This window comes from Pseudophryne corroboree, chromosome 10, assembly GCF_028390025.1.
Source record: "Pseudophryne corroboree isolate aPseCor3 chromosome 10, aPseCor3.hap2, whole genome shotgun sequence".
NCBI lineage: Eukaryota > Metazoa > Chordata > Amphibia > Anura > Myobatrachidae > Pseudophryne > Pseudophryne corroboree.
Window position 1 is genome coordinate 115,447,232 of NC_086453.1, and position 24,591 is coordinate 115,471,822.

The window sequence follows — 24,591 nt, forward strand, 5'->3', positions numbered from 1 at the left end:
AGCCTCCACTAGGTCAGGAACATCAACCTGAGTTGTAGGTTCCTCATCAGAAGCAACTGATTCAGTGTCTGACGGATCAGTATATTCCCATCCTCATCAGAAGTATTACCTGAAATGTTAGTGGATTGTGAGAAGGTAGTGGCCCGCTTAGATGACCTCTTGACCCCAGCGGTGCATGTGGTATGCTTTTGCACCACCAAAGATTGATTTCATTGTTGTATCTGGGTAGACAGAGCGTCTGCCCATGGTGGATTAACTACAGGGACAATCTGTGATTGCAATGGCACAGGAGGTCCTACAGGGGGCGTAAGACTTGACACCAGTGTATGCAACATACTTGAGAATGCTTGCCAAGGTGGCTCCTGAGTTACTGACCGGGAGATGTATGGCACCCAGTACACAAACCATCAGTTATAACTTCCCCCTCGGGTAAATCCGTGGTGCACGCCCTGCATGATGCAGAAGCGTCCGCGGATGTCCCGCCCTACGTGGCAGACATGATAGTAAATGTAGCCACAGAGCTAAACAGTACAAAATTGCCAGACAAACACAATACCTGCAAATAACCCCGTTATGTTATGTGACACAAACAGAGGATTAAAGCAGTATGATGTGACTGAAACACGCAGTAAAACACACTAACTAGTATATACTGTGTAACACTATATATGAGACCCTGATGCACCTAGCCCCCCAGGGTACAAAATACAGTGATAGCAATAGGTGGGATACACTTGTGAAATCCACACAGCAGCTACAGGCACACTCAGTCACAGTTACAATGCAGAAATTAATTTAGACAAACATTAAAACTGCACTGGACTAGTAAAAGCACCCATAAATATATGTAGAAACAGATATAACAATGCACAGTAGATACTGGAAGTATATCTCAGAACACTTGTACTAAATGTTCAGGCAGAAGCACACTTGTTCTTAACTAACACTGTCTAAAATGACATGTAGAATACTTAAGTGACTGTAAAATCACAGCGCTGATGAGGCAGGCAGATTTAAAGAGGAGATTTAGCCCAGCAGTCCTGGAGACCAGACGCAGCTATGTGAGAAAATGGCGCCGAAATCTAAGTCAGGGAGTGAGGGAGAGTGATAAGCAGCTCCAGGGCGGGAACACCAGCAGTAGACGGTGCCTGGAGCTGATGGAGGAGCAACAGGTCAGAGCCTTATCCCCTCTGCTGGTCCTCACCACCGGGTACTGTGGAGCCTATGTAATATGGAATTCTTAAAATCCGACCTGTGCTCCCTGCCCCGGTGGATATAGTGGGGTCCCTGTGCAGTACAGTGTTCACACCTGCATCGCGGTCCTTCTCCTGGGACTGCGACCGGAACGCGATTTACAGGCGGGTCCAGCCTGATGTGCAGCCACGCGATCCTGGAGAGTGTCAGCAGCAGTGTGCCTATGAACCGGTGCGCCTCCGCTGCAAGTACCCGGGATCCGACCATGGGAGTATGCAGCGCTGCTGGGGAGGTGTTGGAGCAGCAGCACAGCTTGTCAGAATGACATGGAAAGTGCTGGTGCCCCTGAAGTCTTCTAAAAAAAAGCTCTTTTCAGGGCTGCCTAGCGCAGCCCCACCTGTTAGGCGACCCTCTCTGCAGGCACCAACTCACAAACTGAGCTCCAGTGCCCGGAGGCAGGGTAATAGAAGAGGCGGTGCCAGAGGACTCACAGGGAAGATTACCGGTGGGCCGACGCACCCAAGGGGCCTATTTTATTTGAGGACATGTGGTCCTATTTATAGACAATGAATAAGATGCAAAATAATTTGCTTATATGAAAATTTCTTTGCCACTTAGCCTGTGATTGCAGATGATCTAGTGTATGCTCTGTCTGCCTGCTTGGCTGACATATAAGATTGAGTGAATAGTGATTGGGATACGCGGTTGGTGTAATAAGCAAGAAAATATATCTTTCTAAAGAATTATATAGTTTCCTAAATTCTGAAGATGTATCATATAATGTGCTCATAATATTTAATTTTATTTCCCTTTAACTTCCCCCTTGATGCTGGACATGCCCACTATCTGGAAAGTCTTGGGGGGAGGGTGCTGCTGCCATGGCCCATGGCTAGACCTCACACCTCTGGTGCTGCCCATGTGGGGCCACTAGTACAAATTTTTCCAGGGCCGCTTTTTGTTCCCAATCCGCCCCTGGGTGGTGCAGTGCACCCTGGGAACAGTCAAAGCTTTAGTAGCCTGTTGGTGCCTCGGATCAAGATCCAACTTTACACCCCGATGCATTCCCTGTGGAATCCCAGTGTACCCCGCTGCAGAAAGTAGTGATAACAAAAACACATTTGTCATCTATTCTCATAAGCAGACCTTAAAAGGTTCCTGTGCTTAATGACAGATAGCATATGAGTGCTAGACTTACACACCCCTATTGATTTTTCTATTTGTCCATCATATCAGCAACCCTGATCTGCAGATAGTGGTTATCTGTGTCTGACAGTATTTAGTTTATTTCCAGATATGTATTTCAGTCCCTGTTGTGAAGTTCTAAATAGAGTTTATAATGGAAAAATGAATCAAACACATTTATCATTAAGTACAGATTATTCCTTCGCCATGGCATAATCATATGTGTTTAGATGCCATTGTAATATTTTATGCACATTGATTTATTTTAGGCTTTAAATTCCCCTTGTTGTTTTTATGTGAATAAGGGTTTTGCTATAGAGAACAGCTGTGGTGGACTATTCAGATTGTATGTACAGTAAATAGTAAAGTGGGTAGGTCTGGACAAACTGGTATGACCTGATTGAATGGCACAACCCACTCATATTTCACCTACAGTATGTCCATAAGAATGCAGGTAAGTTATGTCTTTGAATAAGATTTCACCTGATACAAACACCTTTGTTTCATACAAACGCATTAACACTTAAAGTGAGATTGTTTTAATTTTTCCACTGCATCAAGCTAAATCAACACAATTTCTAGGTGCACATACAAAAGGCTATAAGGGTCATTCCGAGTTGATCGCTAGTGAAAAATGTTCGCAGCGCAGCGATTAAGTGAAAAAGCAGCACTTCTGCGCATGCGTATGTGGCGCAGTGCGCACACGCGACGTACTTTCACAACGGCCGATGTATTTTTACACAAGGTCTAGCAACGCTTTTCAGTCGCAATGCCAGTCGCAGAGTGATTGACAGGAAAGGGGCGTTTCTGGGTGTCAACTGACCGTTTTCAGGGAGTGTTCCAAAAAACGCAGGCGTGCCAGGAAAAACGCAGGCGTGGCTGGCCGAACGCAGGGCGTGTTTGTGACGTCAAATCCGGAACTGAACAGTCTGAAGTGATCGCAAGCTAGGAGTAGGTCTGGAGCTACTCTGAAACTGCAAAAAAAAAATTTGTAGCCGCTCTGCGATCCTTTCGTTCGCACTTCTGCTAAGCTAAAATACACTCCCAGAGGGCGGCGGCTTAGCGTTTGCACGGCTGCTAAAAACTGCTAGCGAGCGAACAACTCGGAATGACCCCCTATGGGGGTAATTCAGAGTTGATCGTAGCAGCAAATTTGTTAGCAGTTGGGCAAAACCATGGCTCTCATTCAGAGTTGACCGCACGTTTTGCTGCTCGTGCGATCAACCTGATGCTGCCTATGGGGGAGTGTATTTTAGCATAGCAGGGCTGCGATCGCTTGTGCAGCCCTGCTATGCTAAAAAAGGTTTCCTGCAAAACAAGACCATGGTCAGACTTACTTACCCAGTGCGACGGATCCAGCGAGGAAGGTCCTGGGATTGACGTCAGACAACCACCCTTCAAACGCCTGGACACGCCTGTGTTCGCTTCACCACGCCTGGAAAACGGTCAGTTGACGCCCCGGAACGCCTCCCGCCTGTCAGTCTTCTTGCGATCGCCGCTGCGATCACTTTTTCCACTGGCGGCATCGCTGCACGGCGACAGCTGTCGCCGGGCAACAACGCGCATACGCAGTTCCGACCCGTTCGCACCGCTGCGACAAACTGCAGCATGCGAACGGGTCGGAATGACCCCCCATGTGCACTGTATGTGTGGCAGATATAACATGTGCAGATAAAGTTAGATTTGGGTGGGTTATTTTGTTTCTGTGCAGGGTAAATACTGGCTGCTTTATTTTTACACTGCAATTTAAAGTTCAGTTTGAACACACCCCACCCAAATCTACTCTTTCTGCACATGTTATATCTGCCTCGCTCTCAACGCGTCCCCCCCCCCCCCCACCTCCCCTGCAGTGCACATGGTTTTGTCCAACTGCTAACAAATTTGCTGCTACGATCAGGTCTGAATTACCCCCTATACCTCCACCGCCGGACAATAAAGCAGATATTGACGTACTTTAAGTATGAATTTTTAATGATGGTTATATAATGAATTCAATGACTTTCACTAATCATGGGTAGCCCTGTTGCCTTTTCTTCTTGTGTATACTCTATCCAGATGAGATTTGATGGGGGGTTTGATAATGCAATGATGCTGGCAGGGGAAGAGTAGGTGCTACAGTATGTAAGTAGCAGACACAACTTTTTTGTTTTGTTTTGTGGTGCAGTGGGAAAACTACATTTCCTTTTGCAAAGTGAGTTTATCATACTTACCTACTTTCTAATTCTCCTCTCTGGGAGAAGCCCGGAGAGGAGAAGATGCAGGAGACTTTGGGGGGCGGGGCCGGACTGTGACATCATCAAGTCACGCCCCCACATTGGGAAAATGCCACGATTTGCGGGTCGGTGAAAAAGGCGGCTGGGCAAAAATGACGCAATTCACGTCATTTGAACCCCTTCCCCTCCCCACGGACCTACGAATACGGGAGAGTATATCTCCATCCTGCCCCCATCACTAGGGTGCAAGCAGGATGCAGAAGACCTGCCTACTCTTCCAGGGGTGCGGGGGGCTACCCCAAAAAACAGGAGCCTCCCGCAGCTTCCGGGAGAGTATGCAAGTATGGAGTTTATTCAAATGAGACAAAGGTTGAACCATCATGCAGACCAAGTCCTTTTGCAGTTCACATGAAGTGTGTTTAATTAGTGAAGCCTTGTGATTGACAAGCAGTTAAACACAATAAAATGGCGTATTTCCATGAATTAGAAAGACTGTTACCATTAACAATATGAAATGAAGTTTGCATTACCAAAGTGCACATAATATGCACTGTACAAGTAGTTTGGACTATATACTAATAAAATCAGCGCCTTTTCTCAGAATACATACTAAATCAAGCCGGTCGGGATGCCGCCGGTCGAATGACTGACCACGACATTCCAATGCTGAAGATCCTGACATCGGAGGGGGTTAAGTATTTCTTTCCCCCCATCCCCTACCCTAACCCTATTGCTAAACCTCCAGGGTAGTCGGCCATGGATAATCCTCAGGGGGTGGCTAGGGCTAACCCTAACCCACCCCCATGGTCCTACACCTAACCCTGAAGCCCGATACTTACATTGGGGATGTAGGTGATCTGATCTCCTGAGTGTTGTCAGGATTCTGGCATCAGTCACATGACCGCCAGCATCCCGACAGCTGGGATGCGAAACGCATCCCCTCTTCTCACAAAGGGCCTACAGTAATTCAGATCCTGTCGGCTCTGAGTCAAATAGCGTAAAGTAGCGATGTACAGTGCTTTGTGCATGCACCAGACCCGTACTACGCATGCACTATGGCTGCAGATGTCACTGATCTGCAGCCGTTTGGGAGTGGGGAGGGGGCAGTTTTGGGGGAGTGCCCAGACCACGATCTCCATCAGAAGTTGGAGATTTCATGGCCTCTTTGTAGGAACTGTGGTGTCTGGCTTGCATGCGTCACGCATCTGCAGGGCTTGATAAAGCCTTGGGGGTGCCAGGGACACTTAAGACAAGGGGGCCCCTGGTGGAAGGCGGAGGAGTGTATTTTATGAGTGTATTTTATGAGTGCATACCCCCCAACATGACCCATTCCAGGAGGGACAAAATGCTCTCTACCTGGACTTCCTTCTTAATATATGATTGGTGTCACCTGTGTTGAACTATTTAATAGGTAAGAAAGGTGTTTCACCACAGGTGATTGCAATCATAACTTAAGATAGCATGTTATCCCTCCAGGACTGGGTCATGTTAGGATGTATGGATTGTGTATATTAAATTTAATCCAATGGGGTATATTAGATTTAAATAGTTGAATAATGCCAGGTTATATAGGACCCAGACACCCAGGCAGAGAGGAGGAGAAGTTGGGATCCCTCGGTCACTTACAGCTCTCTCCACCCTCCTATCTCTCCTCTGGTCGGAAAGCTCAATCGGTAGCTCATAAAACCTGATACTCTGCCTGCAATGCATACTGCCCTGCTCGCATTCTGGTCTGGTTCTGCTACTGCGTGAGAGGGAAAGCTAGTGATATAGGTGTGCTCTGGCTGGGCGGCCCCCTAACAAAGGGGGGCCTGGGGTACTGTATGCCCTGCGACACCCCCTTAATCTGGCTATGCGCATCTGGCCGATGGTGGTGCAGGTGATCCAATGCTGTGTCCTCGTCATCTACTTATATCAGATGCCTCTTGCTGCATTACCATACTACAGCATTGTTGCTACCTCCAAGTATATAATGCTGTATTTTCTAAAAACTATAGTATTTAAATAATGTATAAAATGCTGGGAGTACATTTTTGGTAGAAACATCCAAGGCTGGCAAAATGTTTAAAACGGATTTTGCATTTACACGATTCCCCAACATATCTAAAACTTATCACTACAAATTCAGTGTCCCATAATTGTTGTAAATGGGTTTGATATGAAATGCCGGCAGACAGGATGCCGGCTGCCACTATACCGACAGCAGCTTCCCACCCGCCAGAAGTGGTGCGAGCACATGGAGGCCCCTTGTGGGCTCACTGCGCTCACCACGCTGCACTCGCCAGTCGCCACAGGTTCTATTCACACCCTGTTGGTGTCGTGGACACCCACGAGTGGGAATAGCCCTGGAGAGGATGTTGGCATTCTCGGCTGTCAGGATTCTGGCGGCGGGATTCTGAACACCGGGATCCTGACAGCCGAGATCCCGACAGCCGGGATATTAACATTCCATTTAATTAATAACTACCTATCCAGTGGCTCTATTATGTCTTCTACAAAATATTGTATAAAAAGGACACACTGTAACACCACAAGACTTTCAGTATAAAACTCTCACACAGCCCTTTCAGTCATTGTTTTTCTACAGTAAACACATCTCTGTTGAATTAAATAAAAGTTGATCTAAACGATAACTTCAAAGTCATAATTGCTCCTAGCCTCTCAATAATCCCGTCACAATTGATCTTGGACAGGGATTTATACAGAAATTGTGTTTCCTGAATAGTGTTTTGCTTTTGATGATATCAGTCATGGAAAAAAATAGTAAATAAGCACAGAAGGTATATAATGAAGGATCATATTTAATCACGCCATTGGCATCTGTACAGTATTTGTTTGAATAATGTAGAAAACTGGGATGTGTGCCATTCATGTGTTATTATTTTATATGGTTATTATGTTTTTGTTGAAAGATTTCACAAAACATTAAATATAACATTAATAGATGCCATATAAAAGTTTATATCCATTTTTGCAAATACTAAGTTCTTCAAATGACCTTTAGAAAAGATACATACAGTAGAAACAAAACTGAAAGTATGACACATTAATATAATAGCAAATGATGGGACAGATTTATGTGATATTCTAGTTATCACTCATTACTAATCTTAAATGGTGCTCCAAACAATCAGCTCTTAACTGTCATCTTAAGGCCCGTACACACTGGTCGATATATCGGCCATTCTCTTGAACAGCCGATATATCGCGGGAGCGTCGGCCAGTGTGTATGGCCGATACGTCTGTGAACTCTGTCGTTCACAGACGTATCGCGTCGGCAGCGCAGCACAGCCGACGGGCAACATATCTACCAATATATTGACATGCTGCGGCGGCCGGCGGTGGTTGACAGCTGAACTGGGCGGGCGTGTGTACACGCCCGCCCAATTCATGAGGTCAGTCCCCGACGGATCGGGCAGTGTGTATGCTGAACACACTGCCCGATCCGTCCATAGATATATCTGCAGATCAATTGATCTGCAGATATATCTACTAGTGTGTACCCACCTTTAGATTAGTCATGTTAAATCTTCCCCTTTATTTAATCAACACTATTGTTTACCATGGTTGTTTACTATTTGGTTGTTTAGAATGATAATATATGCTATTTTTTTCAGAAGCAATGTTTTCACCACTTTTGGTAAATAACCCCTGATCGATTAAATATCAAATAGTTTTGGAGATTGATCACGTATCCTATTAGCCTCGATCAATTTTCAGGTGATAAAAAAACAGGATGATATCACAATTTTAGCCCAATGGTGAGTATCTATTACAGGCTAATTTCTTCATCCGAAAAATGTGCCATGATTGCCGGATTACACATGGGACCTAGGATAAATTCACAAAATCATGTGTTGTCGTGGGTCTAAAGGGCTGCTTATTGGGTATTATGCTTAGGCACACAAAGCTTTGGGTGCCTGAGGCATGTGAAGCATAATACCCAATAAGTGCCAGCATCTTGCTGGAACTAGCAGCAGTGGTGTGAGCATTAATATAACGGCTGCACTGGTGATTTGTTTGGAGCTGGCAGTTTTTAAAAGTGTACATAGAGTGGACCAGCAGACATGTATGCACATGGGAGAGAGGAGAAATAAATTAACAATAAATTATCAGTCACACAGACAGCAACACCCACGGTAGGGACAGAGGCAGAAATGAACAGGGACAGAGGCACACACAGGTGTAGGGACAGAGGCAGAAATGAACAGGGACAGAGGCACACACAGGTGTAGGGACAGAGGCAGAAATGAACAGGGACAGAGGCACACACAGGTGTAGGGACAGAGGCAGAAATGAACAGGGACAGAGGCACACACAGGTGTAGGGACAGAGGCAGAAATGAACAGGGACAGAGGCACACACAGGTGTAGGGACAGAGGCAGAAATGAACAGGGACAGAGGCACACACAGGTGTAGGGACAGAGGCAGAAATGAACAGGGACAGAGGCACACACAGGTGTAGGGACAGAGGCATACACAGGCAGGGACAGAGGCACACCTGACTGGAGCATATGGAGATACATAGACGAAACTGGTGACAAAGAGGGAAAACAAAGGCAGACACAGACAGTGGGTGACAGCCACAAGCACACTTGGGTTGGGGAGGCAGAAGAAGGCCGCTTGTCTAGACAGATAAGCATGTAGGGGCATAAAGACTCAGGTGTTAGCTAGGGGAGGGATAAAGCGCAGCTGTGAACACGTGTGGCCGGGCTGGCAACAGATGCAGAGATCTCTAGTCACGCACCAGGCTCCTCAGCCGCTTTCCATCCCTCCTCCCCTACAGCACTGCAACAGTTCCTGCTAGAGCAGACAAGCAGACAAATGAAAGTCAACCACAGTGACCTCCATGCATATGTAATGCAGTCCAGCCAAATGGAGAGCAGAGGCGGAGCAACTTGCCACCAGCTAAAAGGAAGAGGTGGGGGCGGGGTCATGGCCATACCTCCCAACTGTCCCGATTCCGGCAGTTGGGGCAGCCTTTGATCACCCGCTGCTCTGCTCTGCTCAGCAGCCGGTGATCATTGAATATGTGCTGTGCGCACGCACACGACTTGTATTCCATGCTAGGAGGGGAGCAGGGGGCTGTCCAGCTGCTTGGAGAGCGCTGGGCAACCCCCCAAAAGGCTGGAAAATCGTCCGTTTGGAGAGATCACACCCCCTCGTGCGGCTTTGTTGCACGATAGTCCTGACTCCATCAAGGCCAAAGTTGAAAGGTATGCATGGCTAAAGTCGGCAATTGGCAAGCAGAACTGTGCTGCAACGCAATATAATATGGCTGCGTACTGCACATCAAATGCAATAGGCAGCACACAGCTAATGCTACAACATTGTGCATTCTGGAGGTCTGCGGCCGGGCCCAAGCAGATGTAAATGGGATTGGCACAGGGGGGGCCTTTAGCACCCTGCCACCCGGCCCAGCCCCACCACTGGTCACAGTGCATTAAATTACAGATAATCTGAATCAGGGACCAATTTAGATGGTCTCTCAATGAACAGTATGCCTCACATTACATTGTATGCGCTGCAGAAGGCCTGTCCATATGTCATAGCTATCTGTTGTAAACAGGCTAAGGAGTGTTTGCTTAGGAATACAGTAAGTGGACAGTAAATGATTGGAAATGGGTCATGGTTATGGTATAATAGGTTTACAGTCAAAAGGTCAACAGTGTCTAGGTTGACACCAAATAGTTGACATGCACAATGTCTACATGTTTAAAAGGTTGACAGGCTGAAAAGGTCAACACGGAAATGATCGACACATGAAAAAGTCGAAATTAGTTTTTAATTTTTTTGGTGTCAAAGATTACCTTGAAGCACATGGAACCACAACTAGTGTACCGCTTCGTTCGCCATGTTGTAGGCAAGGTTGCTATCCCCAATCGTATTCCACGTCGATGGTAAAGTATGAAATTGTTGATAACAAAACTCATGTCGACCATGTGTTGTGTCGACCATTATCATGTTGAACATTTGAACCTGTCAACCTTTTCACCATGTTGATCATATACATGTCGACCATTTGGTGTTGACATATCGACTGTCGACCTTTTAACTGTTGACCTATCATACAAGTACCACGGGTCATGTGATCAGACAAACCAGATTTTCAATCACACCATGTAGATCAGGGCTGGCCAAACCAGTCCTCGAGATCTACCAACAGTTCCCATTTTCCAGACCACCTAGCTGGTGCACAGGTGTAGTCATTACTAATTAAGATGTGCTGCATTCATTCCTAACTGACAATTCTACAGATCTCCAGGAGGCCTAGAAAACATGAACTGTTGGTAGATCTCGAGGACCGGTTTGGCCAGCCCTGATGTAGATGGTAGGGTGAGGATATGGAGACAACAGCACAAAAGCATGGATCCTTCTGGATCCACTACCATCAATCCTTCAGAAACTGGAAGATGCAATTCATTGCATTTGGGCTAATATTTCCCATGAAAAACATGCAAACAGTAGAATCCACCCCTAGAGCGATTCAAGTCATATAAAAAATAAAGTAGTAACCCAGTGGTCTTAATACTTTAGCCACTCATTGTATAGAACGGAAAACTGGAAAAGAAGATCAGTTAGGGTGGCTACTAAGAGGCATAAGGCATAAGAGGGCAGATGTATTAAAGCCTGGAGAAGTGATAAAGCAGTGATACGTGGAAGGTGATAATGCACCAGCCAATCGGCACCTAACTGTCAATTTACATATTGGAGCTGATTGGCTGGTGCGTTATCACCTTGCACTTATCACTGCTTTAATACTTATGATATTTTCCTTCTTGTTTTTTTTTTTTTTTTCTGCCAAGACAGCTTCTTCAGTTAGTGACTATAAAAACAAGGGACAAGTCAGATGCTGCCTATAGGGCAGAATGCAGCCGTTATATGCCTCCTGGCTGTGAGTCATGTAACTATCACATGTCACCTTTTTGAATGTATGCAGGTGATCATCTCTAGTTTATTCTTCCTTAAGTAGATGCTGACAAAGAAGTAAACATACAGTGAGGTGGTCTGGAAGCATCAACACTCAAGGCAATTTTCATATAGTGAATTCTACTGTATATAATCTGCCAACATTCACTGCTTTATGTGAACATTATACATGTCAATGGGGCAAATGTCGAATATAGTAGCTACCTCTAACCCTTATGGCAGCTTAATCTTAACCCTATACCGCTGATCTGCTCATAGGGGGTTTGTCAGATGTGGTTGGAGTTGTTTTGTGTGTCGCAAAGTACCGATCATCAGTACATGGCGCATGCACAGAAGCCGTTCTGCTAGTGCTGAAAGGGTCCTGCGATGTAGGAAGCAGGTTGGCAGCAGACTGTCAGTGATTGACAGTTGCTGCCGTTTGGGGGCAGGGAGAGGACGACGATGACCTTCATTTCCCAAAATGGAGGTGTGTTGCTGCTGTTTAGGGGGAGGGAAGAGGCCAGGGATGGCTGATGGCGAGTGACTGATCCGATGCTGCGTGCTAGGGCACAGGTCGGATCACTATTGCAGCAGGAGACGTCTGTGTGTAATAGACGTCTCCTGCTGCATCACCATACAGCGCTATCACTGCTGCTCCAACCACATCTGAATTAGTAGACGTGCATAATGTCAAACTTTTGAACATGCCGAAATGTTGCCTGTTGACATTATAACCACATCAACACTATGAACACAACTGCCGACACTCTGAATGTCATGTGGGCTTTTTCATGCAAACATAGTGTCATTTATCAGCATTTGTTTATTTTATTTTGTTGTTTTTGTAAGTTTCCGTTTTTTTATTTGGAACTTCATCCAAGCCATAGTTAAGTGACCGAGCATTATCATGTTTTGCTTTGCTGCTGCTACATTAATGAACTTAAGAAACCTCATAAACAAACAGCAGCGGGATCACTTTCTATACACATGGGAGCTGTTTGCAGGGAAAGTACACATATTCAGTGTCCCATGCAATTCTAATTACAATGAGGACCAGTAAAATAGAATTCTGGATTTGCATTGGCAAATAACATGTAAATCAGGGTATAGTGTCACACAAAGATAAACCGTACTACAGTGGTGATGCCAGTGTTAAATATGTAATACCGTGGGCCTGATTCTGAGTTGCACGCACTGCTGGTGTTGGAACGCAATTGAGCGCTGTTTTCCTACTGTGCTGGTGTCTAAAGCTGGGAACACACTACACGATGGGGGTAATTCTGAGTTGATCGCAGCAAGAACTTTGTTAGCAATTGGGCAAAACCATGTACACTGCAGGGGAGGCAGTCGGCAGATATAACATGTGCAGAGAGAGTTAGATTTGGGTGGGTTATTTTGTTTCTGTGCAGGGTAAATACTGGCTGCTTTATTTTTACACTGCAATTTAGATTGCAGATTGAACACACCACACCCAAATCTAACTCTCTCTGCACATGTTATATCTGCCTCCCCTGCAGTGCACATGGGGGGTCATTCCGAGTTGTTCGCTCGCTAGCAGATTTTAGCAGCATTGCACATGCTAGGCCGCCGCCCTCTGGGAGTGTATCTTAGCTTAGCAGAATAGCGAACGAAACATTAGCAGAATTGCGAATAGAACATTCTTAGCAGTTTCTGAGTAGCTCCAGACTTACTCACAGATTGCGATCAGCTCAGGCTGTTTCGTTCCAGGTTTGACGTCACAAACACGCCCTGCGTTCGGCCAGCCATTTCCCCGTTTCTCCAGACACTCCCGCGTTTTTCCCTGACATGCCTGCATTTTTCCGCACACTCCCAGAAAACGACCCGTTTCCGCCCAGAAACACCCACTTCCTGTCAATCACACTCCGATCACTTTGACAATGAAAATTCTTCGTTCGGACGTGAGTAAATCTACTAAGTTTTGTGTTAAAATACTTAGCGCATGCGCACTGCGTACCATGCGCATGCGCATTTTAGCCTAAATTGCTCCGTTGCGAATATCAGCAACGAGCGATCAACTCGGAATGACCCCCACGGTTTTGCCCAACTGCTAACAAAGTACCTGCTGCGATCAACTCAGAATTACCCCCCATATGTCTTCCGAATCAGCGGATCGTGCAGATATGTTGTGCATGTCATTTAGTGTGAACGGACTATTGTGCACTCCCGCTGGTCGTTTATCACGTCTTCTGATCGGCCTGCAGAGCAGGCGCTTATGGATGTGGCCACTGAATGATACATCGCACGATCGTGCGCTATATCAATCAGGGTGTATGGATCAGTCGATGTCTAATACATTGAACATCCCGTCAGCCGACAGACACATTGTCTAATGTCTGCGCATCTTAAGTAGCACAGCCTATGTGTCCTGATTGTCTGCAGACAGAGTCGCAGTACTGATTCAGATGCGCAGTAGGACCGGATTCAGGGGGGAGGGGGCAACAAGGCGACCCACCAAACACAGACCTGATCAGCACACTATTCTCAGGCATCCTTGCTGCAAGGCCATTTGTCGGGTGCCCGCTACAATGTCCCTGGCCTGGCTCCTGCTCCCGCACTCTGTCATATCTCCTTGTGCGAGGACAGCAGAGCGCACAGGAGTCGATGTCAGAAAAAGGAGCTGAGTGGCGGATGCGGAATGCTGCTATTATACCATTGTAACTGTACTTTTATGTATGCCTGTAATGCTCCACCACTTTAGATCTTTAAGTAGTACTGGAACCTGGCTTAATATATATACACCCTATCTCTAAGCATATTAAGAGCCGCTACCATGATAAGGCTTCTAGTACTATGCTGGAGAAAGAAAAAGAAAAATGCTGATGCACACTGTATTTTTAGCATTAAGAACACTGATAGTAAAAATGGAGTATAAGTGATGTTCTTAGAACACTGGCGTGAGTCAGCTGACAGCACCTGGGCAGCTCTACTAACGCCAGGCTTCTTTTTTTGCAGAAGATATGTAAATAGGACTGAAGGTGCTTAACAGTATGAAATACAGATGTGTCCCGTGGCATGACTCGGAAGCACCGAGTGTCTTTATGTGCAACTTTTTCCATTTAAATACGTGTTATTCGCATCGCTATGTGAATAGGACGCACAATCAGCTCTCTGAATAAAATTATATCCGGCATATATTTTCTGTGCATCTGCGGCTGTATCTGCATACGGAATGCTACATTACAGTGATTTCCAGGAAAACACTGTAACATAGCATTTCGTGTGCAGATACAGCCACAGTCGCACACAGAATATAGGCATGCCACATATCATTTTATTAGCAAAAGCTGCTTGTGCGTCCTATTCACATAGCAATGCAAATTAGATGCATTTAAACAGAAAAAGTTGCACATAAAGATGCTCGCAGGGTCGGACTGGCCCACAGGGGTACAGGGGAAACCACCGGTGGGCCATACTGCCTGAGGGCGCCACCCCCTCCTCTAAGGAGGTTCCAGACTGTGCACTTGTATTATACATGGTAGATATGTTGCATTACACTGCACAAGACAATTGTGTATTTCAAGCCTCTGTGAAGGCTGACCACACCTCCTTTGTAGGGTGTCCACACCCCTAAGTATGGGCCCCCTATCACTGCATTCCCCCAGTGGGCCCTTCATGCCCCAGTCCGACACTGGATGCTCAGCGCTACCGACTCATGCCACAGGACACATCTGTATGTTCATACTGTTAAGCACCTTCAGTCCTATTGTAGAAAGAGCGCTATATAAATCAAATTAATTATTATTATTATTATTATTATTAATCGAGCAATGGCCAACAGTATGCCATCAGTGTACAAATAATACAGACATTGGGCCGTTACATTATACTTGCAATCCCCCTTAATTCCATCAGTGCACATAATTTATAAGCAAATGTCTAGGGTACTTTGTATAAGGAATGGCAGGACACTATTCCAGCACAGCCTCAGGCTACAGAATGATCAGGTACATCCCTTACACCACCGACAGCAGTATGGGAAACTCAACAGCCACTGTACCTTTGTAGCATCCTGTATCGACCTTCGAACAACCACCTTTATGTGAGGAGCATTATTAGAAGGAGGATGTGTGTACACTTCTGCCCGTGTAATCCCTTTCCATGTGTCCCCTTCTGGCCATCCCAGATCCAGCATGGGTGTTGGTACATCTGTCTTCCCAGGCCAATAGCTAATACTGAAATCTTCATCTAGCTCTGAATCATCCTCCAATTCCATTTTCCCCACTTGAAAATCGACTGCAGAACTTGCTATTGAAGTAACTTCTTCTCTAGAGAGGAACTGTCGAACGCCTTCATTTTTAAGGTAGTTTTGAAAAGCAGGTTCCCCAGAAGATATCAATGTTTCCAAAGCAGTTCTCTGTTTCTCAGAGTAATAAAACCGAGGGCTTGCCTCAGTGATGTCCACAAATTCCAGGTCATCTTCTAAGCATTTCTCCTGAGAGTTAGCCATCTTCAACACAAGTTTGTCTTGTCCAATCCTTTTTAATCAAGTAACAATCTATGAAAAATATATGTAGTTTATATGTCCCTTAAGTCGGTGCGTCCTGTAATTGCAGGTAATATATTCTGTGTGTTGAATGCAAGGAAACATCTAAAAAAGATGAAAAGCATAATTACCACTTATTGCATATATTATTAGAAATAGGTAAAGTATAAAAGGATACGTAATGTGAATGCAATTGGCTGCAAACGGATCATGGTATACTAATGCGACTACACAACCAAATTCGGAGTTGTGAACATTTTTGCGATCGCACCACCAACTGTTTCATTCGTAGGAGTAGCTGTAATCACTGTCGTTGGTACTTACGCCTACACCATGCTTGGTTGTATTTGGAGTCCACTATGCATACGCACGACACAGAATAGCGGGTAACTCTGGCAACATGCTCACGACATACCTAAGGACACTAACATTGTGGTTCTCTTACGTGCATTCCCATTGTTGCCGTCCTGTTTGCCATGCCAAATCGCCCACTTAGTGGAAGCAGGAAACACTTTAGCAAAAATGCGCATGTAGTCTGTAAAGCAAAAGAAAAAAAATGCTCTGTGTCGCCATGTACAAAGTTGTGTGTGACTTGGAATCAGGCCCAATATGTTCAGGAAAAATTTTGAAAATGTATGGGTGGGTGAAAAATTTCATATTACAATGGAATACGCTTACCTGGTAAAATACATTTTCCTGATGTTTCACCCCAAAAATTTTTACGGGGTTTCCAATTAGATCTCCCAAGAAAAAATATTTTTTGCCTGAAAACACACAGGTTCAGTGAAACCTGTGTGTTTTCGCTGCCGCAGCCCTGAGACGCCGGCACTTAGAGGGGATTTTGCTTCGCCTGCCTGAGACAGGTGAAGCAAAATCCCCGATAAACTGAGGCAACCCCTCCAGTCAGTGTCCCGCAGCAGCCGGGAACTGTAGGGGGAGTGCCCGGAAGCCCGCCCTGTGGACGCATGTCTCCCCCTTTTTCACCGCTTCGGGTTCCTCCAGCCAGGCAGAGGTCGTGGTGGGGATGGGAGCAGACCCGGAAATGCCGGAGCATGAGAGCAACCGTGGGAGCCAATGGCTGCTATGCAGCGATGCAGGTATCCTATGCACCGATGCAGGTATGCAGGCATCGGAAGCCCTGATAAGCCGCGGCATATCGGGGCTAAGAGGATAACTCCACGCGATATCATTACCCATGGTAATGTACCGTGGGTAAATGGATATCCCCCTCTGTCTATGTTGTTCTTGTGTGATGTCATACCAATATTCATTTTACTTCCTGTTTTTCTGTGTTAATGGGTACATTCAGCATACTGTACCTTATAGTTACGTTTCTTCTCATATGCATGGTACTTTAGAATACAGTCAAAAGTGATCTACTGTACATTAAAGGGCCTCATTGGAAACTGAAAGTAATTAATTAGACTGAGGACCAAATGACCTAGATACTGTCCAATCTGACCTCTGACATGGTCACCCAAAGTGGGCCTAATTCAGATGTGGACTGAGGTGTTATTGCTGATGGTTACTGGGAAGCAGCAGCGGTGTACAGATATGGTAACGCAGCAGGAGGCGTCTGATATAAGTACATGCCGCTTGCAGGCATTTGTGATTCAGTGCTGCATACTAGGATGCAGCATTGGATCACCTGCAACACCATCGGCCGTCTAAGATGCAAGGAGGAGACTGTCACTGCTCCGCCCAATGAGTCAGAAAATCTCTGTCTTTCGACAGATAACCTGGCCTCAGTACTCCCCCAAAATGGAGGTGACAGGGCACCATTTTGGGAAACACTATCATCGCCACCCCCTGCCCACCCACAAATGGCTGCAAACTGTCAATCTACTGATGTCTACAGTTGTAGTGCATTCAACATCGCAGGACCCGTACTGCACATGTGAAGTACGGGTCAGGCACTTGAGCAAAGTACTGAATAGAGTGAAATTTAATTTATTAATCAGACAGACAAGTTTAGTACCTGTTGGATGGCTTCTGTATATACATCTGACCCAAACTATTGTAAGTTTTACAGGTAAGCGAGCTTCATGCCATTTATTTCAAGTAATGTATGTATGTAGAGATGTGCCCTGTGTCACACGGCACATCAGAGCAGTGGCGGCGGGTGTCCGGTGCCAGGACCGTGTATTGGATCCCTGCACCGGACCAGGAGCGGCGATGCAACGCGCCGCGGCAGCGGCTTTTAAAATTTGGCGCCGATTCGGCACCCAATAGGAAGCGCCACCCGTGGCCTTTCAAAACTGGCGCCCTCCATAATCCAATCACGGCTCGCAAGCTAAGTGGAGCTCACCGCGCTGTACCTGGCCCCGCCAGGGTGGGAGCCAAAGACAGAGGCCGCGCAGAAGAGCGGTGAAGAGTCGGGCTGCGCCGGAGTGACGAGGACGCCGTGGAGGGAGTTCCAGAGGCAGCGGAAGAGGCCAGAAGACGCCAGCTCCTGAAGGAAGATGTCCAGCGGCGGCTAGATGCTGAGACAAGGCAGCGGCGCCGCTGGCCAGCATGGGCCAGCAGCAGAAGAGCGCTGCTGAGGACCCGGAGAGGCCACCAGGGGAGGAATGCAAAAGAGCTAACGAAGCTCCCCCCTGGTGCCTCTCCCAATGGACAGGTAGGCCCTCGGTGAGGGCACCTGTCACCTACCCTCCCTCCCTAGACCATCAGGGATCGGGCATTAGGCCCGTGGGGACAGTCAGGCCACAGGCCTGTGGCGCAGCAGGCGGGCACTAGGCCCGTGGGCTAATATCAGGCAATAGGCCTGTGGCTACATTAAAGGGAATTAGGCTCTAGTTCATTTACTGCCGCTTAGGGATATAAGGTGACCCTGGGCGCTAGGCCCGAGGGTAAACTCAGGCCTCTGGCCTGTGGTTAATTAGGGGGCACTAGGCCCCGAAAATAGTGTGTGTCCCCCCCTGTGAATAAGGGTGGTGCTGGGCACTAGGTCCAGCGTGTACTTGTAGGCAGGCCCGCAGGGCCTGAGCCCCCTGGTAAATTGATATATGGGAGGTGGGCAGGCTGTACGGCGCCCACTCCCCAGTAATTCTAAAGTAGGTTTTACCCTGTATAGAGGAGCAGTACAGCTCCACACAAATAGCCACAATAGTATCCAGGGACAAGGAAAGGCTGGCCAGTGGCAGGTAGGGATTTAAAGGGACAGCACCGGTTAATCTTTTACTGTGATATTATGATGCGTGTTGTTACCGTGCAGGGCAAAGTGTTTGTTTAAAGTTTGTGCATAGAGTTTGTGTTGCACCACCCACACCTGAGCTAGTTTGAGGGCTCTGTTCATGTAGCTAGTGTAGCGGACGCACACTAGGGTAGTTCTTGGCCCTGCGCAGCTGTTTTCTCTGTGCCTCCTTACAGGGACCTGTAAGTGGAGAAGATCGGGGTGCAAGATTTGTGACGGTGAGAAACATCTCTATCTGTGTGTCCCTTTCTGTGTGTGTTTGTCCCTATCTGTCTCCCTTCCTTCAGGGCGAACGGTGAACCTTGCACGCTGGTGCAAGGTTGAATTTACACCTGGTGCGAGAGTACCGATAGGTGAAATTCGGGCTCTGAGGCCGAGTGCCGAGGATGACCTTCACCTAGCCCGAAAATTCTTTTTCTCTTGTTGGAGGGCGTTTTGGTCCGCAGTTAGGAGGAAAGGCACTCAGCAATCTCCTTCCCCCTAGGACATCGTGTCCTGGTCCATTTGGAGTTCCAGGTCTGTCGGAGTTTCCACGACCTGAAGGTGAGAGGGTGCGGCGCCTGGTAAGTAGTGAGTCTACACCTGCACGGCAGCAGGCACTACACCGCACTGCCACTCTCACATATCTATTTTAATAGATTTTGGGCCTAATTCAGTAAGGATAGCAAATTCTGCTAATTAGCAGAAATTGCTATCCTTTCCTAGCATGCAGGGGGCCGCCCAGCATACTGACCGGCACTCCCCCCCCCCATCCTTAAAAAAAGCAGAAATTGTGATCGCCTCGCAATTTCTGCATCATCGTAGAAATTAGTGATGGAGGAGCCCCACCACCATGTTTATGATCGCGGCAGCTGCCATGACCCCCCCCCCCCCCACACACACCACCCGTTTGGCCTTCTCCGCTCCCCGTTCGCACCGCACCACCCCCGGAACGCTCCATCTCCTCCCTGGAAGCAGAGCTCTGCATTTGCAGTCCTTAGTGAATGAGGCCCACAGTAAGATTTGTGGTCATATTTATCAATATTATTTTTAATAAAATAATGTGAAAAAATACATTATTTTAGTATCACCGCAATTTACCAAAGGGCAGTTGGAGGAGAATTTGTTAAATTTTCCTCCAAGCTCTTAATATTGTATCTTTTTTAGTAATCAGATACGATCTAGCTGAATTTACTAAAATAATTTTTTTGTTAAATACCGGAGGGAGCCCTGTGATAAAACGATATCTTGAGATAGCATTATCTGGGCTTCCCTCTGGTTCCCCAACTTCTGATCTGCCCTGCCAGTCATCTGACAGGCATAACAGATGCACAGATCCAATGTCTGTGGTCAGCCTGTGTGTCTAAATAGGCCACAGAATGATCACCTAGGTGTAGAATATAAAATAAATAAAAGATAACTTACGTACATCAGAGGGGGCTGATTGGTGACCTCCTTACAGTGTGACCAGCCGATCAGCTGATGTATGCGGTCAGAGAGGAGGTCACCGATCAGCCATCTCTAGTGCGTGTAAGTTACATTTTATTTATTTTTAACATACATGGGTGCTTAGGCAGCCGCAGAGAGGATGGGCAGAGGCGTCAGCTTTCAGGCAGCGGGGACAGGAGCAGGAGCCGAGCAACTGCAGGGTCAGAAGAGGAGGCAGCCGGGCTTAGGAAGGAGCAGCAAGGGGGAGGGTGGAAAACTATAGTGATAACTGTGCTGAGTAAATTCACAGGGACAGAGCTTTATTGCAAGCTTTTTCCCCGCATGCGATAATTGAAACATCCTTGTGATATATTTAATTATCGCAATGCAAATTTGGGCAAATTTTTCACATCCGATCTGCATCTAAGGTGCGGATCGTGCATTGTTGCCTACTTCTAAGGTGTCCTTTCTGGGTGAAGCCCGGAGAGGAGACTCTGTTTGTCACTTCGGGGCAGGGCCAAGCTCTCAGTCACCAGCCCCCAAATTGCTGCGATTTGTGGGTCTGCGGGTAGGGGACAGGGATAAATTATGCAATTTTACATCATTTAGTTCCACCCCTCCATACAATGTTAAACCTAACCTTCACTCCTAAACCTAACCTTAACTCCCCCGCAGCGTAACTGTAACACTCACCAGTGATGCCTAACCCTATGTCCACCTCCCCGCAGCCTAACCCTAACATTCCCCTCCCTGCAGCTCCCCCGCAACCTAAAGCTAACCTCCAAATGCAGCTTACCACTCCGGTGGCCCGCCAAATCCTCGTTCAGGATCCCGGCACCGGGATACTGATCAATGTTGGGATCCCTGCTCCGGCATTCCGAGTATTGTCGGGATTCTGGCGACGGGATCCTGAATAATTCCATGGAACGTAAGTATAGTGATCCCAAAGAAGGATAGAGACATGCTGCCATGCATTTGTGTAAACACAGTGTCGGACTGGGGCATGATGGGACCACCGGGGAAATGCAGTGGTAGGGTCCCATTCTTATAGGCTTGGCTAACCATTAGTGCATGGTCTGGGCCCCTTGATAAATAATATATATAGTAAATACTGCTAGTGCATGCATGATAAATGTACCAACCAGATTAATAACAGCAATGCACTGTAGAAAATACACCATAGTCCTGTGCAGTATAATGTAACATATTCATAATGCATAATTGAGAGGGTGGGCCCCCAGGCAGTGGGACCCACCGGTGGTTTTCCCTGTACCCCTATGGGCCAGTCCGAGCCTGTATAAACAGTAGAAACATTTACCAGGGCATTAGAAAATCACTTTATCAGATATATAAATGCTTACTTTTATAATATATGAATGATTACAATTTGAAAGCCATGGTCTCCTAATGTAATGTTTATTAGCCCATTAAAAGGGTGGAATTTTTTTGAATAGTGAAAACATACAGCATTACTGACAGCAGTAAATGTTCTATGGATTACAGTGCACAGCAGTGTAAATGTGAAAGATCACTGGATAAGCAATGTTACCAGCAGCCTGTAAAGGGACGCTAACTTTGACTCTTTTTTAATCATTAACATAGAGCAATAAAGGAGTGTATAGCAGTAAAACATATAGCAGACTACAGTAACTAGTAATTACTGCTTACTGAGGCATGCAACTTAGGAACTGTAATACAATATACTGTACTGTACAATAGAAAAATCTGTAAACTCTATACATATAATAATTATAAAAACTCATGGTACGTAGTGTATACACTTATGTCTTCCACAACCCTTAGGATATATAGCATTGTCCATTTACACTTTTGTCTAGTAATTGTGCTGGCTGCAATGTTAAACTGAACAATGCTGCGATTTATTATATAATAAGCAATATTTATAAACCACATGTGTGAAAAGTATGGTAGAGCTTTATATATAGGGGTGTAGTATGTTATGACGGCGGTCGGGTTCCCGGCACCAAGCACACCGGCGCCGGGATCCTGACTGCCGGCATGCCGGCAGCGGGATGAGCGCAAATGAGCCCCTTGCAGGATTGCTGCACGCGCCATGCTGCGGGCACGGTGACCACACTATTTATTCTCCCTCCAGGGGTGTTGTGGACCCCCAAGAGGGAGAATAGTTGTCGGGATTCAGGCGCCGGTATACTGAGCGCCGGGATCCCAACAGCCGGCATACTGAATACCACCCATATACAGTTTATGTAACTAATTTAATCATGGTTACTTTTATTTCTAAAACATCATTTATAAACTTTCCTCCAGGTTTTGGTGGGGCCTAAAATAAGCAAAGTTCTACTAAAAAGGGAAAATCACTATATTATTTATCACTATATTATTTATCACTATATTATTTATCACTATATTATTTATTACATATGAACGGGGTGTAGTCACCATCCTGGCGGTCGGGATCCCAGCGGACAGCATACAGACGCCAGGATCCCGGCCGCCAGAATCACTCGTCGGTGATCACAACACCCATAGAGTGGGAATAGAACCCGTGGCGAGTGCAGCGAGTCACCGAGCCTGCAGCGCAGTGAGCGCAGCGAGCCCACAAGGGGCTTTGTCGAGCACACCCCCCTGCCGGCATTCTGGCGGCCGGGATCCCAGCGTCGGTATGCTCACCGATGGGATCCTGGCCGCCAGTCACACATACCCAACGTGCATGAACAGTCTGTGTCAAATCATTAGATTTGAGTCCAGTGCCAGACTGGGGCATGTAGGGCCCACCGGGGGGGGTGCAGTGGTAGGGGCCCATGTTTAGGGGTGTGGCCAGCCACCACAGAGGCTTGGCTAACCATTAGAGAGCGCATAATCAGGACCCCTTAGGAAATATATATATTGGGAGGAGAGCAAGAAGAAAAAAGGATCTGCTGTAGGTGTACTAATAAGTTAAAATATAACTTATAAAAATTTGCTTAAAAATTAAATGTATTTTTATGTGTTTCTGAACAAACCATATGCAAAATATTTTAAATAGTTTGCAGAAAATACAGCATAGTCCTGTGCAGTATAAGGTAACATGTATAATGTATAATTAAAGTGCACAGTCTGGAACCTGATCCATAGAAGAGGAGGTGGGGCCCCAGGCAGCTGGGCCCACCAGGGGTTTCCCCTGTACCCCTGTGGGCCAGTCCAACCCTTTTTGAGTCCCAGTGGCGGATATCTCCTATGGGCTGCAGCCCCACTCAGGTAAAATCCGCCACCCCTCTCAGTGTCAGTGAGCCAGATGCAGTCTGTGATTGCTCTAGCTTCACTGGGACTGGCAGTGACTTCCTATTGGATGTCCTACCTGTCAGTACCAGACACTACAGGCAGTCCCATTGGGAGGTGTTTCCTCCCTCCGGGACTGCCAGACCGGGCAGTGATAAGCAGAGAGCTGTCTAACTCCCTGCCTTTTGTGCAGCCTAATACGGCTTTAAGGGCTGCAGCTGATGCAGTCCATAGAAGCCGGGGGTTTGCATATGTGCAGTTGCACCAAAGCATCTGTGCATGCACCGTTCCATCACGCAGGAGCCGGGACCCCAGGCTGGCTGTGTCCTCTCCAGGCAAAGGGATAGCGGCAGTCCCCCTACTACAATTAGGTAGGAGCCTCCGCTCGATTTGACATTGGCCCTCATTCCGAGTTGTTTGCTCGCTAGCTGCTTTTAGCAGCATTGCACACGTTAAGCCGCCGCCCTCTGGGAGTGTATCTTAGCTTAGCAGAATTACGAACGAAAGATTTGCAGAATTGCGAAAAGAAATTTCTTAGCAGTTTCTGAGTAGCTCCAGACTTACTCAGCCATTGCGATCAGTTCAGTCAGTTTCGTTCCTGGTTTGACGTCACAAACACACCCAGCGTTCGCCCAGACACTCCCCCGCTTCTTCAGACACTCCCGCGTTTTTCCCAGAAACGCCAGCGTTTTTTCGCACACGCCCAGAAAACAGCAAGTTTCCGCCCATAAACACCCACTTCCTGT

The 24,591-nt window shown here is 46.7% G+C and overlaps 1 protein-coding gene across 1 annotated transcript in view; it reads right to left on the reverse strand.

The window, feature by feature from the left end:
• Positions 1-24,591, reverse strand: part of FAM83E (family with sequence similarity 83 member E) — a 199,031-nt gene that overhangs the window by 172,468 nt on the left and 1,972 nt on the right. The window contains exon 2 of the mRNA XM_063942758.1: positions 15,517-16,107. Within this exon, the coding sequence (XP_063798828.1) occupies positions 15,517-15,966 (450 nt within the window). The 5' untranslated portion in view covers positions 15,967-16,107. The remainder of the gene's footprint in view (positions 1-15,516; positions 16,108-24,591) is intronic.